This window comes from Apteryx rowi, unplaced genomic scaffold (assembly GCF_003343035.1).
Source record: "Apteryx rowi isolate R43461 unplaced genomic scaffold, aptRow1 scaffold_298, whole genome shotgun sequence".
Classification (NCBI taxonomy): domain Eukaryota; kingdom Metazoa; phylum Chordata; class Aves; order Apterygiformes; family Apterygidae; genus Apteryx; species Apteryx rowi.
This window is the reverse complement of record NW_020449396.1, coordinates 227,569-244,464: the sequence shown is the minus strand read 5'-3', so window position 1 is coordinate 244,464 and position 16,896 is coordinate 227,569. Positions and strand designations below refer to the sequence as shown.

The window sequence follows — 16,896 nt, the reverse complement described above, 5'->3', positions numbered from 1 at the left end:
ACCTGTGCTCAGCTGTAGATTAACATGGAACAAATTTTGGAAGAGATCGTAAGCACGGTCTTGTACTATCTTGCAGCCTTCATCAGGAAGGACTCTGCTCTGTGCTGAGATTCACTCCCCAACTCTGGATTAATGTGCAGAATACTTAAAAGTATGTGATAAACGTGAGGGGAGAGGGGAAGGACACACAAAAACTAAGTTAACTTTATGGCTTAACCTTAACTCTGGCAAAGCATGGTGCCACTAGACCCTGGTGACTTGTGATCTCTTGCCAGCGCCGCCGCTGAATCATTGCGTGACCTCTGGCAAATCACTTCTCTTTCTCCTTCACAACCTGTAAAACGTGTGGAACGGACATGCACTCTCCTTGCAAAGCACTTTGAGATTCATGGTTAACGTGTTCTGCTAAAACACATACAACCTCCTCTTCTGCGGTAGCTTTAGGCCTGCGGCCAAAACAATCTCTCTCCTGAGACCCTCCTTGTCCATCCCAAACACGTTTAATTAAAAAGCCCTCAATGCTGCTGAGCTGCTAATGACGATCTTTTATCGAAACCTCCCTTCCTTTGGCAAGCTGTTTCTGTCTTATTCCTAGCCACGGTTTCCAGCCTTGCTCGTTTCTGTAATAAAGTGCTTCTGCCTACCGTACCAGGGCCACGGGAGACATCCACCGCCTTTCCGAGTGCTCTCCTCTCACTGCTCGGGCGACGGGAGCATCACTCTGACAGGCTCTTAACTAGCCTAAACTAGATTAATCTCTGCACAGCGTAGAGCAAAGCTAGAGATGCCTCCTAATGGTCTCAAGTGCCAGCTCCCATGATAAATATACACGTCCTACACACAATTATGCCTCTTTCTTAACAGCATTAAGATGGCTCCAAGATACTAATTGCCATATGAGAACTTTGCAATTATACTCCATCATACCTTACTCCTCACGTAGCTTCTTTTAAATAAACAAGGACTATGGTTTTGACAGAACCAAGGAAAAGGGTGTTTCTGYTTTGATCTCTTTAACTTTCCAAGGGAGATCCTGGAATTACAGAAGGCAAGAGCAAAAATTCCCATTTACTGAAGTACTGCCAGGGTTTCACTGCAGCCATTTCACCACTATTAAGTAATGCCGTTAGCCCTTTTATTTGTCAGCGGGAGGACTGATGTTATCTGAAATAAAAGCTGTCTCACTAGCTAATACCTGCTATTCCCCGGCTAGAGTTTCAGTGTTTGTCATGAACTGTTTGCAKTTTTACCTTTGCTTTAATTAACAATACCCCAAGACCCAAGCTACTCTCTGTGCCCAATACTGATACAATTAGACAAAATTAATCTCTTACCTGCATCAGCTGTAGAGATTGCGCTGGCAAACGCTCTACACCCGCAGGGAAAGAATACAGAAAACCAGCTTTTTTCTGAGGCCAGCGGGAATGAGAGGGCAGTAACGAGAGGCGCTCAGCCTGGGAGTTACCACCTTTCCAGGGAAGTAYGTAGCCAAGTCCCCGGCTGGCTACAAAGGCAACAGGATTAAGCCAACACCAAGCAATGTTTAGAGAACTCCTTTCAGTATTACTCCCCGACAGTAAAATAATCGGACATCATGGTCACCTGGGTACGAAGCTGCCTGGGTGAGATCRTAACAAGGTAACCAAAAAGCGTGCGAATTGGCAGCATTAAACGYGACGTGAAGCGGTGCACTAACGATGGCAATATTTTTACACTGCTCGTGTGAGCAGAGACAAATGTTGTGATCTGTCTCTTGTCTGCCTTTTCGGGACTGCTGTTTCATGACACAGTTAATGATTTGGCAAAAAGTAATAGTCTTGTAGYGCAGCAATCGCAAATGCTCTTTCCCTTATATCTTTTCAGATGAACAACGGAAGCCTGTGTTTGACCCCTTTATGGGTATTTTTTGCTTGTGGTGGTGGGAGGATGGGAGAAGGAATAAGTGCCTAAAAATAGAAGTGTGCAAATGACGCTATGATGTATAGCTACCTTGTTTACCATTCTCCTTAGCCACAGATTTATCACCTTGTTCTCAACACAAGCTGTACGTCTTTTCTTCTCTTTTTTTCTCCTTCCCTTCTAATTGGAACTCAGTCTGCGAAATGTAATTAAAGCGCTCGTAAATACTGCCAGCTAGTGCACCTTCTTCTTCCAAGTAACTACTAACATCTTCAAGAAGACCTCATCAACCCTTGACAGAATATAGACTAATATATCTTTTCACACACCGCTCAGCATTGGGAAGTCAATATTCCCACCTTCCACATAATTAAAGTCACCCACGTTATGCTTTTCCTTCTCTGCTCCCTCCCCTTCTCCGACACATGTATCACCCTGTCATCAACCCATTTCTTTCATCTGATTTATTCAGTTTCTAATCACTGAACAAAATCCAGCACTTTCAGAAAGCGCCGGAGCAGTCCTGAGCAGAGCTCGGTGCACGGTTTCCTTTTCCTCGACTCCTCCTGTCTTATATTGAAAGAAAGCACTTTTCCTCTCCTTTAAAGGGGATTATTTCCCRCAATCTAGAGAGTGAATTCATGCCTGCAAGTGAAAAAATACCTTCTTCCATTCGGGGTAAACGACCGAGACCTTAACGAGGAAATTCAACGGTACTTCAGAGCCTCGGCTGGRCCCTAAAGGTTGCGCGGGGCTGCCCAGGGGCCCTTAGGCAGGCAGCCGCCTTGCAGCCCCCCGCGAAGCCGGGGAGCGGGGCCACGCAGCGCGGTGCGGGCCAGCACAGCCGAGGCGCCCGCCGCCCCAGCGGATGGATGCTCTTTCACGGACCGCGGGCCGGGTTCAAAAGTTGAGAACCGGTGAAAGCAAGAGGAGCAGCTGAAATTTCTGCTAAGCGCTCCGGAGGATAAACAAAGTGTCAGCGTCTTCAGCACTTCGTTACTGCTATCGCTTGATTTTTGTTAAGTGCTTTTTTTGGACCCTCATCGGTGAATAGTTGCCAAGACACTCTAAATACTATTACTGCCAAAGGCCAACTAAAACGTCAGTGTATTTACTGAAAAGGTAGCGATCGCTCTCCCGCTGGATAGAAAGTCAAATGGGCCAGGATTTTAGTTAAATATAATCACCCAAGCACTGGTATTTGCAACCGCCTGGAATGGACAGTCCCATTATTAATGGCTCTGTTTTTAGCGGACAAAGCAGAGTTCACTGACCAAATGTATTACAGTCAACACATTGCGCTCAGCTAGGAAGGGCAGAGAGACTTGGAGCAAACATTTTTCTTTCCTCGGTGATGGTCTAAAAAAGGAAAAAAGGGAACTGTCACTATCATAAATAAGATTTTGGACCAAAGACACCCCATACCCCATTTTCCCCTAAGCTATTCAGCACCCGTTAGCTCAATAAATGCTTTGGCAGAAAATACTGTTGCAGGGTTTTTTGCAAAGGCAGACAGAAATCGAGTTTGAAGCCCTCTGTGCATGGTGCTGCACAGACGTAGATGAGAAATGGAAGTCCTGTCACAAGGAAAACCAACGCGAGAGCCCGCAGCCTTGCTGCAGGGAGGACGAGAGGCTTGCCAGAGGTCACAGCAAAACACAGCCTGAAAATCTCCTCGTGAAAATCAATGGGTAAAAGTCACAGGCATTAAAATCACAGAACAGTTGACCGACATCAGGCCCCCCTTCGCCTATGTGATGGGCTGTGCAGAGCAGGTGGCACGGGCGGACACCCCAAAAAGCTGGCCCAAGTCCGTCGCTGCACCAGCTCCRCAATGGGGCCAGACCTGCTGCGTTACACCTTCCCTGGCCGTTAGCAGGGACGGCACGTATTGCATGGACCGACTCTGGCTACAATAAAGCTGAGCCAACTTGAATTTATTTACTGCATTCATTTGCATCATCGCCATGTATTTCCCTCCCATATTTTGTCCTAAATGAAGAAGAACTGGACACTATACAACCTGAATTTGAAATAAGTCGTCACTGCTATCAGAGGACACAGGAACCGTGTGAGGCCACTACAGATGCACAGTCGCTACTTGAGCACGGGAAACACCCATGAACTGTTTGACTGCTTTATGGCGATTTTTTGCATTGTAGAGGTGTTCTGCAGGTGCTGCAAAGAGCACTTGAAGCCCTGCAAAGCTATCAGACTCCAGCAGAAGTCCCCCATGAAGCCCGAGCCAACATACAGCAGAGGGATGGTGCAAGGCCCCCGTGGCAAGCACAGGGCGGTCTGTCCTTCACGCACATCCAGCTCTGCCGGTTGCTGTGTGCAGTTGCAGGAAAGGTGGGGATGGGTCTGTGCCCTCATGTGCATCCTCCCCAGCCAGCCCCAAGCTCCTTTACACCTGAGCAGCACCTGGTACAAAGAGACATGCAATAAATAAAGCGAGCCAGTCATTTCTGCAGCAATATTCTTCCAGCTTACTGAACTGGGTGAGAGCACCTCCCTGTGCAAACTGCCCTTGCATGGCCAGGCACTGAAAGGCTCATGCCATAAGTCTCCGGCAAGGTCAGCAATTGATTTCGTGCTCTAGTGCCACGGCTTGCCYGAATGACACAGACCCAAGGAGCTGTGTGTTTTAACGATTCAAGGCAGGAACCCATCACAGGGAAGGCAGAGCCCTGGAGACGGCAGGATAAAGCGGCAGTGCAGAAGTGTCCCCTGTAATAAGCCATGCTAATGCTGAACTGTATGAAAGACAACTCTGGGGACGGCACAATTAATAATCTAGTCAGTCAAGCACCAGTTTCTCTCTCTGGTTTGAGGCAGACTGCAAAAAAGTCCGAAAGAAGTGAACTATGAGCGAATCGCATACGGGGTCCTGAAAGCCCGTGAAGACCAAAGGAGGAAAGGGAAGCCCAGTTGCCTCTCTTTATCTGCTTCAGCACGTCTCCTTTCAGCTCACTTAGGGGCACAGAGTGGAGAAGCAGGTCCTGCCATCGGCYACTAAAACCAGTCGGAGAGGGGATGCAATTCCAAAGATTTTTTCCAAGAGTACCCTCCCAAGGACTGAGAGCGCCTGGCAAACAAAAATAGCAGCAATGACCGAAAAAGCACAAAAAGCGAAGTTTTACAATGCCAGATGCAGCAGCGCTGCGGGCAGGGGCTGTGCAGGCAGCGGGTGCTGGCGCGGGGAGAGCAGAGGCAGCCCTGAGCACTGCCAGAAACCCTGTTCACCCGGCCTGCATGGCTACGCAGGGAGCAGAAGGCCTTTTCCACCACTTTACGTGCCCAATCCGGCACTCGGACCTCAAGCCCGCATGACAGATTTCACCAGATGCCTAACAGAGAACGTGAATTTTTCAGTTAATTTTCATGCAGCGGCTCTCTCCCTTGAAGGCCTGTCCAAGCTGAAGCACTTGCGGGATCAGGCCAGCACATTATGCACCTCTGAGGAAAGAGTAACACATCTCCCTGGCTTGCTGCATTGCAGCACAAAAGAAATCTTGCCTGGTGCCTGCTCACTGCCTGGTCCAACGCCACTGTAGCCAGTGGGTGTCCTGCATTGATTTGGACAGGGCCTTTTGATCTGACCTTACCTTCTTAAAACCATCAATCCTGAAGAAGCAGGCAAATAAATAAATAAATAAATAACTCTTTCCTTCTGGTGATTTCTATTGTACTGATCTAGCCGGAAATCCCATTAGTTACTCGCTTTGATCACGACTGTTCCTGCAGGATGGGGAGATGCAGAAAGCATTCCACCGTGTGAGCAAACAAGTACAAATGAAGTACGTTTTAATTAAGGCTTTTAAGCTCCAAGGTTTTTATAAGTATTTACATGTATATGAACTTTGGTCCAGCTGCTGTGAAAGAAATATTGTTTACTGCTTGCCTGTCTGTCCCCTCGATACTGTTCCTAACTCTCCGGGTGGAGATCTCCAGCCCCCTGAGTACAGGGAGGGTTATATGTTCTGGTAAAATATCAGCCAGCCCAGCCTTGCCTGTTACATTAACCCTTTGGTAGAAATACAAGCGCTACAAGTAGCATTTCACATGTTTTTTGAGGTATGGGCAAGGGGTTGTTTGCTATTCGAGTGTTTTGCGCTAGCAACTACCCTCTGAAGGAGAAGATTTGGAAAAATCTTGCAAGCTTTGCTGAACTACCTCTCTCCYATAACAAGCAATCTGAGGGAGAAAAACATTTCAACCTGTCCAACACTATAAAGTATTAACTGGGAAGCTGCAAGTCATGCACATTGCATAAACACCGTGTATTTCCCTCCCATATTTTGTCCCACCCCAGCCTGCTCCATGGGTTCAGATACCCCCAAGTCACGCAGGCAGGTGAGGCAGCAGCAAGAGACTGCACCGGCGGGGGAAAAAATGGTAAAATGAATAAATAAAGACTCCTTCCCCTGCCTCAGCCCTGGATGGATAACCTCTGCCTTCCGCGCTGCATTTGCGCTGTGCGTTTGTATACGCACAAATACACAACGCGCTGGTGTGCGCTTTACTTTTTCACGTTGGTTCAAATTAGTATCGGCACGGTAGTTTCATGGGAAAGGAGAAACGCACTGCAAAGTCACCGCGCCTCGTGCGACGTTTCCAAAACGCAGCTCACGCAGCACGCAACGCTGCAACAAAACTGTTTCAGACTAGCCTGCTCATCCACTGTTTTACTCAACTTTTGAGGCAGACTACTGGAAAGAGCTGATTTGGGGCYGTGAAGAAGCTGAAGCCAGAGAGCAAGTGGGGTGTTTATTAAACGCCTACTTGTCTCCTGCTATTTCTGTGGCAGCGTGGAGAATAGTTTTAGATATTTTGGGAGGAGGCTCCTTTTGAGTCCTTGTATTTTCACCTTCAGAAGTATTGAAAATGTAAAACTACTTTTAATGCTTAAATCAGAGAAATAACATACCAGACGAAGGAATTAACAGCTTGTACGATGAGGCTGAAGATCTGGATAGAATTTTATTAGCAGTAAAATTCAGAAGCTGTGTTCAAAAAAATCTATACATTGATGTCATCTGGGAAGCGAAACCATTTTAGATGCTTTACTTTTGCTCTCTGCCAAGTACTGTACTCAGCGCAATACAAGGACAACTTCTGGTCCTGAAGACTGCATTTTAAGATGATTAAAATTAGATTAATATAAGATTACTTGGCAATACTTTAAAAATGTGCCAGCAAAATGGGAAATAAAATTTTAAAACAGCATTATCACTCTCACAATGAAACATCAATGGTGCTCTGCAAAACTTCTTAAGGCTCTGACCTTGTGAAGCTCTTATCACCGGCACAGTTTTTAGCGTGGGAAATGAATATTGGATTTTGGCACAGCCTGCTCTACGTTCTTTTGGAAATTCCGATATTCACTCCTTGTACACCTTTAAACATCTAGTCCTCGGGCCTCCCAGGCTCTGCCATTTTACCACAGGTCTGAGGCTACCTTGCTGGTGGCGCCACCAGGGCACGAGGGAGGAATTAGCCCCGTCCRGTCGGAAGCTGCCTGGGGCAGCTCGCGCTGCCTTGTGCCTGGCCGCAGCCCAYGCAGGCACCTTCACCAGGCGGCTCCTGCAGGAAGATGCGTTATTTCATCTTTTAATGTCCCCACATATCAACAACAGGGCTGTCTCACACACTGTAAGAATAAAAATGACTTCTAACTAAAAGTGGCATTATAAACTCAGGGAATTTTGGTTTTTTATTTCAAAGAATTCTTTCAACGTTCAAGTATGTACTCCTAATATTCCAAGTATAACAGAAAGGCTCATAACCAACTATGAGCAAGTTGCAAGTACCAACAGGGGAGTTATAAATAAAACTATAAAATATTCATCTGATCCATAATTCATCTGGTAGCAGACACCCAGCCATCTGGGCTGGGGTGAACTTGCGACTCTGGAATAGGCTAGTGTGCGAAGAAGATTTTACATTCAGGACGAATGCAGTCATCACAAAAAATGATAAACCCTCTGTGCATCTATGCGAATCTCTGATTCCTTTCTCTGATTATGTATGATTGTGCTTCAAAAATAAAGTGAAAGCCATGAACAAAAGCTTGGCCTGATGCAGTGACAGGGCTACCACTGACTTCCCTCTGCTCACCTCCGTTCACCGCTCCTGCTTACGCTACCCGTACGCATCTTCTGAGTCTATCTTGGTTCCCGTCCATGTTAAACTGTTTCCTGAAGTCCATTATCAGCATATGCATGAGATTTCACAAATGAAATTATTCTCTCTTCCTGCCTGAATGCTGGCAACTTGATGCATGGCGCATCAGCGAGGCTCTCCAGCAGGCTCTGGATTTAGTCAGAGATAAAACGCCTGACAGCAGGAAAGCTAAAGGTGGGCTTCTCCTAAGCTCCTGGCCTTTAATGCTGTATACCAGGCAATCGGTGGGGAAAACCCCAGCGACTTCAAGAGATGCAGCAAGGCCAGCGCTGAGCGCCGTGCAAAATCCCTCCACGCGCTGAACTGCCACATGAAAGAAAGAAAGATTCTCCCCCTCTCCAAGCAGCAAAACCCGAAAACCTGCTTGCCGGCACAGGAGCCCTCGCAGCGAGGCGGCCCGGCTGGGGGGCTCCTGCCACTGCAGGGGAGCTGCGCTTGCGTGGCAGCTCAGCTGCATTTGGTTAGCGCAAGCTATCGGCCGGGCATCTCTGTGATGCATCACTGTCAGTTTGGACACCAAAGGGAGCCGGCAGGTTCACAGCTGGCGGAAGGAGCCACACGTGGCTGTGTGCCAGGGTGCAGAGCATCTYGGGATGTTTACGCAGGTTTGAATGGAGATGACTGTCTCCGAGGCAGTAAAATTCACTTGTGTTTGCCAGAATAACCCTGACCCGAGGTATCAGTTCATCCTGATGTGCAAGATTACACTTTGCTTTTAAGGGCACGTTGCTTTGGGTTAAATGCTGAGCTCTTGATACCTGTGATCATTCACTGGAAGCTCGTGTGGTATCTCTAAATGGCAGTGTTTCCCAAATAGATTCGCAACTGCAAGGCTTCAACCCTCCATTTACGCCACTAATAGCTCCTTTCTGACCAACATGAATCTGAAGCGGAGCTTAAACTATCAGACACACTGAATTCATGTAGGATTGCCTGCAGCTGCTGAAATTTTCTAGGAGTTCATAAAATGATTAGACAAATTCATGGAACAAAAAATCCATTAAGGGCTATCAAGCACAAAGAGGCTCTCCCCGGAGGTTGGAGAGCGCACTAAGAAAGCATCCCCGTGTCTTTACCTCGTGCTTATACCCTTTCTAAGGCATCCACTACTGACCACTGCCAGGAAGATGACGCAGCTCAGCGGATCAAGTAGTGCTACAGCTGACATTACAGGTAAGCCTTTCTCACCACCCTGGCGGCAGCATCGGAATTTTACATAAATAAGCATCTGCTTAAGCTATTGCAGGCCCTAGGCCAGCAGCTCCGGTTGGAAAGTAGAGCTGCAAATCAGTGTCTTGCTTCTCATCTGGTACAGTTGCATGCAACACACTGCATTTACTGCAGGCTCATCTTAGAAATCTTTTGTTATTTGGAAAGAAAACAAGCAACACTCCTGCTCCCCAATACCCTAAATGAAACAAAAAACCCAGKAGACGCGGAAGTTGCAAGAATCAACGTCCTGTAAGGCTCAGGGTCTAACTAGACCGCTCTCAGTGGCAGCCTCACAAAACCCACTTTGCGGCACGTGCCGTACCGCCACCTCCGCCCCCTCACGTCTCCCTCGCAGGCTGYGCAGGGCTGCAGTCTATCAGTTTTGAGAGCAAGCAGCTGTTGACACAAGATTATAACAAGCTCTATGTTGCAGGTTTCCCTTTCCAAGCTGCGCTTGGCTGCTTTTCAAAGCCCGGTACATCCCAACTGCTCTGGAAAAAAACTTATCTCTCTTGCTTTCCCCCACCGCAGCGCCACAGCCTGCGCAACCAGTGGGAGGATTAAGGCTCGGAGTACATCTCCCTGCTCCTGATGGCCTTCTGCTTGCTACCAGCATCTAGTGATGTCCTGGTTAAGCAAGAACCTGGGCCAGCGTTTCAGGCAGCAGTGTGGCTTGCCAGGTCCTCTCYGCCAATGGGACTGTTTAAGTGTTGTCACTGCACCATGGGATGCAACTGGTATCTCTGTTGCGGCCTTGGGCACAAAGGTTCCTTGTGGCTGGGAATGGCCCCGTCCACACACTTTAGACAGCCAGCATTAGGGTCCCACCGAGCTCGGGGGCTCTGGTATGCAGAGGGCATTGGACATGTCAACTCCTCCACTGTTAATAAACATTTCCAGATCTTCCCYTTCTCCCCCAAAAGGCTCAAAAGTATCATACAGACCTTGACGCAGGCTGGCTTAAATACTCTTGCAGGTTTTAAGCCTAGAAAGACTGTTAATGTTTCTTCTGAGCATGCACTTRTGTGCTCCTGCCTTGATACAACACGCGTGCGGGCAGCCATGAATCACAGCCGGCTTGCTCCCTGGGGACCCATTACAAGGCACGAGTCTCTGACCAAGACTGCAGGGTAGCTATACAGGGCAGCTAAAACAAAAGACCTCAAGGGAGATGCACRTCTTTGTTTAGAGCAACAGCATTACTTAATCATCCCGCTTGGTGAAATCACCGAGAAAAAATGTCACGCAGTTGTTGCTCAAAGAGCAAACTTCAATTATTAGCGGCACGTGCAGCCCGGCTAGAGGGTTGCTTCCTGGAAGTGGTCTTGAAAGGCGCATTAGGAGGCAGTTTCAAAACATGAAAACTCCAGCAAAATCATGAAGAGGAGACGGATGGCTAACTCAGTCCTATCACCGACAATCAAAACCATCAATTATTCACTGAGCTCTAGCCCATGTGCAGGAGGCACATCTTTTAGTGCACTGTGAGAGTGCATTACAGATGGCTCCCTACCATCTGTGCGATGAAAGCCCCTTGGGTACGTATTTTAGAGCTATCCCACTGCAGAGGACCATGCTCTGGCCAGCTCTTGTGCCTACACAAGGTTTTCTAGCCATCGCACCCCAGAATAAGTCCCATCTTGAGCGAAGGGTGCCGAGGTAGCTGGTCCAGGAGGCTGGTGGACAGGAGGGCAGGACTGTCCTCCCRGGCATAACACCCCAGCGTCACTGAGAAGAATCGTGGTGACGATGGCCTGATCCTTCCAGGAGAGGAAGCTGCAACACCCTCACAAACCTGAGGGTCTGCAGGACTCAGCTGCAGCCCAGRACCACGTGGTTGTCCTTATGCAGATGCTCAGAGGATTGCAAAAGGCCAGCCACCAGGGAGGAAGAGGAGGCAAGCTTCGGCCTCCCTAACCTCGTGGCCTGACTGCAGTACCCAGCTGGGGCAGTAAAGCTCGCCATTCACTTCCACGCTGTCCTGCACAGGGCTGGGACTAGATAAATCTATGCAAGTCTCTGAGGTTTCACCGTCTCATTATCAGGACCAGTTCATTTTTCTGGTGGACGTGTTCTCAAATTTGAACGTCTAGAAGACAGTTACACAACCCAGAGACAAAAGCTGTCTTTGCTTCTAGCCTCCAAGTTCCTCACCACTTGGCTTCTCAGCAAAAATGCTGAACACTCAGAGCAAGAGAATCTCAAGTAAAAAAACCCATCTGACCTACATACCGGGCACTGACAGTCCTGTGMAACTTTAAAGTCATTGCACACCAGTGCATCGACGCTGCCGGTGAAGTGCTCAGATGGCCACATGCCACGTCCTCTGCCTGCTTCCACAGGCATCCCACTCTGTGCCTAGCAGAGGCGCTGGGGTGCCCAGAGACCAAAATGGTTCCCCCAGAGACATCCCCTCTTGATGGTGGAAGGTGAGGTTTTAAACAGCAAGGCAGGTGACCCTGGGAGACAAAGGTATCTCCTCTGGTTTCTGTGTGAGGTTTCTCCTGTATGAGCCACCTCTTCTTCACCAGCAGCTTTTCTGCTGGCTAGCAACATCCAAAAACAAGACACAATGGTCTCACATCACTTGATTTTCAAAACTGATGAGCCACCTTTATCTAGATTTGCAGTGAGGACAAGGACAGCTAATGCCAAGGACCCACTGTCAGAAAGAGCTCATGTAACTGCAGGCTGGGCAGCGAGGACAGGTTTTGACCRGGGAGGGGGCTGCAGCACGAGGCTGATGTGCCGCTTCTTGTGCGCAAACATTACTTGGTTTACCTCCAATATTTCCAAACCTGATTTCAAAACCAGACAGTTCAGAGAAAACTACATCGGTCTGAAAATGCCAGACTGCCAGTTCTTTTTATCATTAGTTGAAACCGGAGCGAGAGGAAGGGGAACAAATTATTTTGGAAATAAACACTTTTTTTCAGGAAGCAATCCCTTCAGGATCCCAAACCAGATCGCACTACCGCTGCCAAAAGCTCCCATGTACAGAAACCGCACCGTGTGGCAAGCCTCCTGCAGCTCGCGTGTTCTTTGCACGTCTGAAGTGAGCAGCCTTTTTGGGACTGCCAAAGCAACAAAACAAACCCTGGCACTCCTCTGTGGTGCTGTGCTAGTGCCAGCAGTTCGGGAACGGCCAGGCCTTGCCCATGGCATGCAGTTTTTTCATTTGCCACAGCCAGCAGTTCTTGCAGCAGGATTTCTCCTCTTGCTGCGGCTGGCCTTGTAGCGTTACCAGACCTTTAAGGTCTGCTGGCTGTGATGCACTTCCACCAGGGTAACGCAGAGATCCACTATCCTTAACAGGAGCTGTGGGCAGCACATGAAGCCCACAGGTCTACTGTTTCCTGTAACAGACCTTTCCAAAGAAGGGTTGAGGGTTATAACTGTGCAAAGGGCTATATTCTTGGCACGATGCACAGAAAATCAGTTATTATGCATGTAATTCCTGCTGCAACTATTGGGAGGCTGGCACATAACTCACAAGGCAAGACCATTTCCCCACAGACTGCAGTGATCAGCAATATATCATCTTCTCTCGTGCAGCTACATTTAGTGAGGTTTATGTGGATTTAACTCTGCACATCAGGGAAAATCCAATGCCAGCGACGACATACTAATGCAAACCTAGGAACAGGAAAGCATATTTTCTCCAACAAGAGACTTACTGGTGGCAGCCTTCCCAATGGGACAACAGCAAACAGTGTTAGGACTGTGACACTCATGGATCTGCATTGAACAGGTGCCTTCAACAGGTGTCCCGCTGCCAGCCCCGGCTGTTCCTCCAGAAGATCTCCTGCCACATCCATCACCCACCAGCAGCGACTGAGAGTGCCTTTGCTTCCTTTCCTCAAGATATATCCCAACAATTTGTCCAGCACTTCAACAATGCGGACTCATTACCAGGACAGGTACCTGATGAACTGCAACGCAACCGCACTCTCGCTCTGCTGGCCACCAACCCCACACACATACCCCTGAGCAGTAGGGACGAAACGCAGCCCTGCTCCAGCTAACGTTTTTCCACTTCACAGCAAGGACCTGCCAATCTCCATCTAGCTGTTACACTGCACGTTGCACCAGATTTCCTGGCTAAGTATTTCCTGTAAGGAGAAGGCAAGGGATGGCTCTGGTGATCTGGCAGCAGTGTTGCGTGCAGACTTTACGGTCCCAAATGCCACTGGTTCACATTTCTGGAAGGGCTCCACAGGGAACAAGTGTCACAAGCAGCCTTGAACCAGCCATGAATCAAATGGCAGAAAGCCAACCAAATAGACAAATGGAGAGATCCCTGAAAAACACAGCCCACAAGGGAAACTTATAGGAAGGTCTCCAGGGCTTAGAGAAGCTGTGTGGTGTGCCTGCTACGTCCACATGTGTGGAGGGAGGTGTAACCACGTTTCTCCTCCCACCCCATCTCCAAGTGACAGCAGTCAGCGCCAGCTCTCCACCTGCCTGCGTTCGAGGTGCGTGGTTCTGCTGTACCCCAGCTGCACGCCCCCAAGGCGACAGCCTCTTTTTTCCCTTCCGGGCTTCCAAAGGCCTGAGCCCTGGACAAGGGAAAAAGGCAGTCAACATGGTCTCCCTCTGTACAGGGCAAAACCAAGAAGGACACTGTAAGCAGCGGCGTCTCAACCCTACCTTGTCAGAGAAGCAGAGAGATCGCACCATACCTCACCCGTCAGGCCAGCCACTTAAGCATCACAGTGCAAAAGAGGGACCGAGTTTCCTATAATCACGCAAAACAAATTTCTTAAGGCAACCGTTCCCAACATTAGGACATTTTAACCATCAGTATTTGGAATCAAAATGATCTCTTCGAGATGCCCCTTTCCCAGTACGGGAGGTAATTACACTCTTTCTGTTTTAGTGGGTGGATACACTGAAAGGCAAAGACGTAAAGGGGTCTCTGTGAAGTGTTCAGCGTAAAAGAAAAAGCAAAAAGCCACAAATCCTAAAAGCGTGTCCTGCTGGAAGGAAACATTCCCGCTGTTGAAGACTGCAGTAATTATGTCCTGTGAGACATGAATCCCCTCCCACACACATATTTTAAGAGGCCACGGGCCAGCCCTCCACGCTTGGCCTTCCACCCATTTCAACGGGAGGTCCACACCGGGTCCGACCGGCTCGGGCTCCCACCCCAGCCATTTCCCCAGGTTGAAGTTGCACTTACCTGCCTGATTTGTGGTTACATTTACAGACACATACTGCCGTGCTCCGGGGCTCTGGTCGGACACTCCGTTCACTGCCTCAATTTCAAAGGTATAGTTTGTATGAGCAAGCAGATCCACCATCATGACAGAGGTGTTTTTCAGGCCGGTTTGCTGGGGGAGGTACCTGACATGACTGCCACATGCCTCACACCGCCCTGAGTGTGAGTTGCACTTCTTGCATGCAATACAATAAGACACATCTTTCCTTCCACCAGTATCAGCGGGGGGAATCCATTCCAGAAAGACACTAGTCTCGTTAACATTTGAGATGGCACTCCGAGGAGCAGAGGGGGGTCCTGGTTTGTAAAGTGAGAAAAACACATGGTAAAAACAGTTTTATCATTCATCCTGCTCTCTACTACTCTCTAGGCTGAAAAGAGATGTCGCATGGTTCGCGTGCCAAAAAGCACACAGAGACAATCTGCAGCAGCAACAGAAGAAGGGGAAAGATGGGGATTTCTTTTGAGCACTCTCGCGTCACTGCAAGGGGTCTGTGTGGGAGGACAAGATATGCACAACAGGGCTGGCTCAAAAACGCCCACGGAAGCACGTCCCACCCTGGGGCATTTCCTCTGATGCTCTCCTCGTTCCTCCAGCTAAGGGAACTGCAAAGCTTTGCTCTGCCCAAGTTGCTATCGCTTCACTGGGGGCAGGATTCCCCCTCCTTGCCCTGCTGCACCTATATTACTGGCCCTAGGTACTAAAAAGAGACATGCACTGGGGTATTTGCACTAGTCGGGTATCCAGTTCAGACACTGAATCTTTCCTCTGTATGCACCCACCTCTCCCCATTAGCTATTTGCGGATAGAGAAACCTAAGTGCAGTTGTCCAAATCACACCTGCATGAGATGCCTAACGCAGCCYAAAGCAGATGGTGATCTACACGGACCACTGGAAACACGGCCGTATCTGGGTCCTCAACTGCAGCCTTCCCGGTCCCTGCCAAGCTCCGAGTGCTAGCACGGTTTGTTAGCTATGCCACGCCTGCTTATTCTGCCCAGTCTCCACGCTCGGGATGTCAGCACGGCTCTGGCAAGGCTATCTGTGGCTGAACAGCTGCTGCTGCAGAGGCAGCAGAGTTCCCACAAACTTGGTCTGTCTTCCCATGTGCTGTTGGGAGAGGCCACAGGCCAGGCAAGAAAAGCCATATTGTGCACTCAGGCCAAGATTTCCAAAAGTGACTCCCAATTCAGCAGGCCGCTGTGCTGTCCATCTGGAGACAACCGCAAGACCACTCATTTGCAGAAGGTGCTGGCACATACCTTTTCAGACGCCTCACGCTACAGAGACACCAGAAAACTGAAGCGTGCCATGGCACTAGACAYATCTGCAAAAGCTGGCATCGCTCCGTGGTGGCCTCCCAGTGAAACCAGTGGGACATTGCGTGCAAGCCTCTGAACATGCAGACCACAGCCAACTTAAAAGATCACATCTCATTGATGCCTTTGTGTTACAAAAAGCTTATCAGTTTGGGAGGGAATGGAAAATATTGCCCAGATGGTATCTCAAGAAACTTTTTGTTTTAATAGACTTGTCTTGAAGATGAAGGATGAGTCACAGATACGCCCTGAAGATGATGCAAAAGGACAGCAGGAATCTCATGCAAGAGATTTGCACATTATATACTGATGGTACTGAATTAGGAAGAAAGGGAAATGAATTAAAGCAAGCTGGGTTGGATTTTAGCCACAGCATCGCTAGAAGCCACACAGCAAAGAGTGGGATTTTCTAGAGAACGTAAGGGTGTGATGGCAACATATTCCCATTCAGTTTGAATRAAGCTGTCAAAACCCAAGTACAGCTCCTTGTAAAGAGCCCTAGAAATATCTTCACCAGGTAGAAATCCATACACGTTTAACAGCATGTCTTAGACTGTCTTATTTTAGTTTGTTATAATCAAACTCAGTTCATGTATTTAAAATAGGCAATGTTGCAAAACTGAAATTACCATATAAACAAGAAACATCTTTCCCTATTTCCCTTTCCTACTCTCCCTTTTAAGTCTATAAAATTGGTAACACTTATGAAACGCTATGATAGTTTCAGCTCAAGCTGTTTTGATTCAAAGAGAAACTCTCTGTCAGAGAGAAATAAGCAATCCCGAGACATTTTTTTCTTTGGGGAGAAAGAGCGGAAGACAAAAGCCAGGTTAATTTAGGGAACGGCTGATCAGCTTTGCTGCAGTCGTGTTATGTTCTGTGAGCCACACATCAGGCCCATTTGCTAGCAAGGACCCAGCAACCAGGCTGGGGGTGCACGTTAGCACCTGTCCTTGCAGGCAGGGCTGGAAGTCGGTCCCTGTGCGCCTACTCCAGAGTCCAATGCCATGGACARGGAAAGGAGGAAGAGCAAGAGCTCTGGCTGCGAGATGCCTGY

General features: G+C 48.5%; 1 protein-coding gene across 1 annotated transcript in view; it reads right to left on the bottom strand.

Annotated features, from left to right (window-relative positions):
* Window positions 1–16,896, bottom strand: part of EPHA5 (EPH receptor A5) — a 187,322-nt gene that overhangs the window by 70,130 nt on the left and 100,296 nt on the right. Inside the window, exon 4 of the mRNA XM_026069468.1 lies at window positions 14,480–14,815. Within this exon, the coding sequence (XP_025925253.1) occupies window positions 14,480–14,815 (336 nt within the window). The remainder of the gene's footprint in view (window positions 1–14,479; window positions 14,816–16,896) is intronic.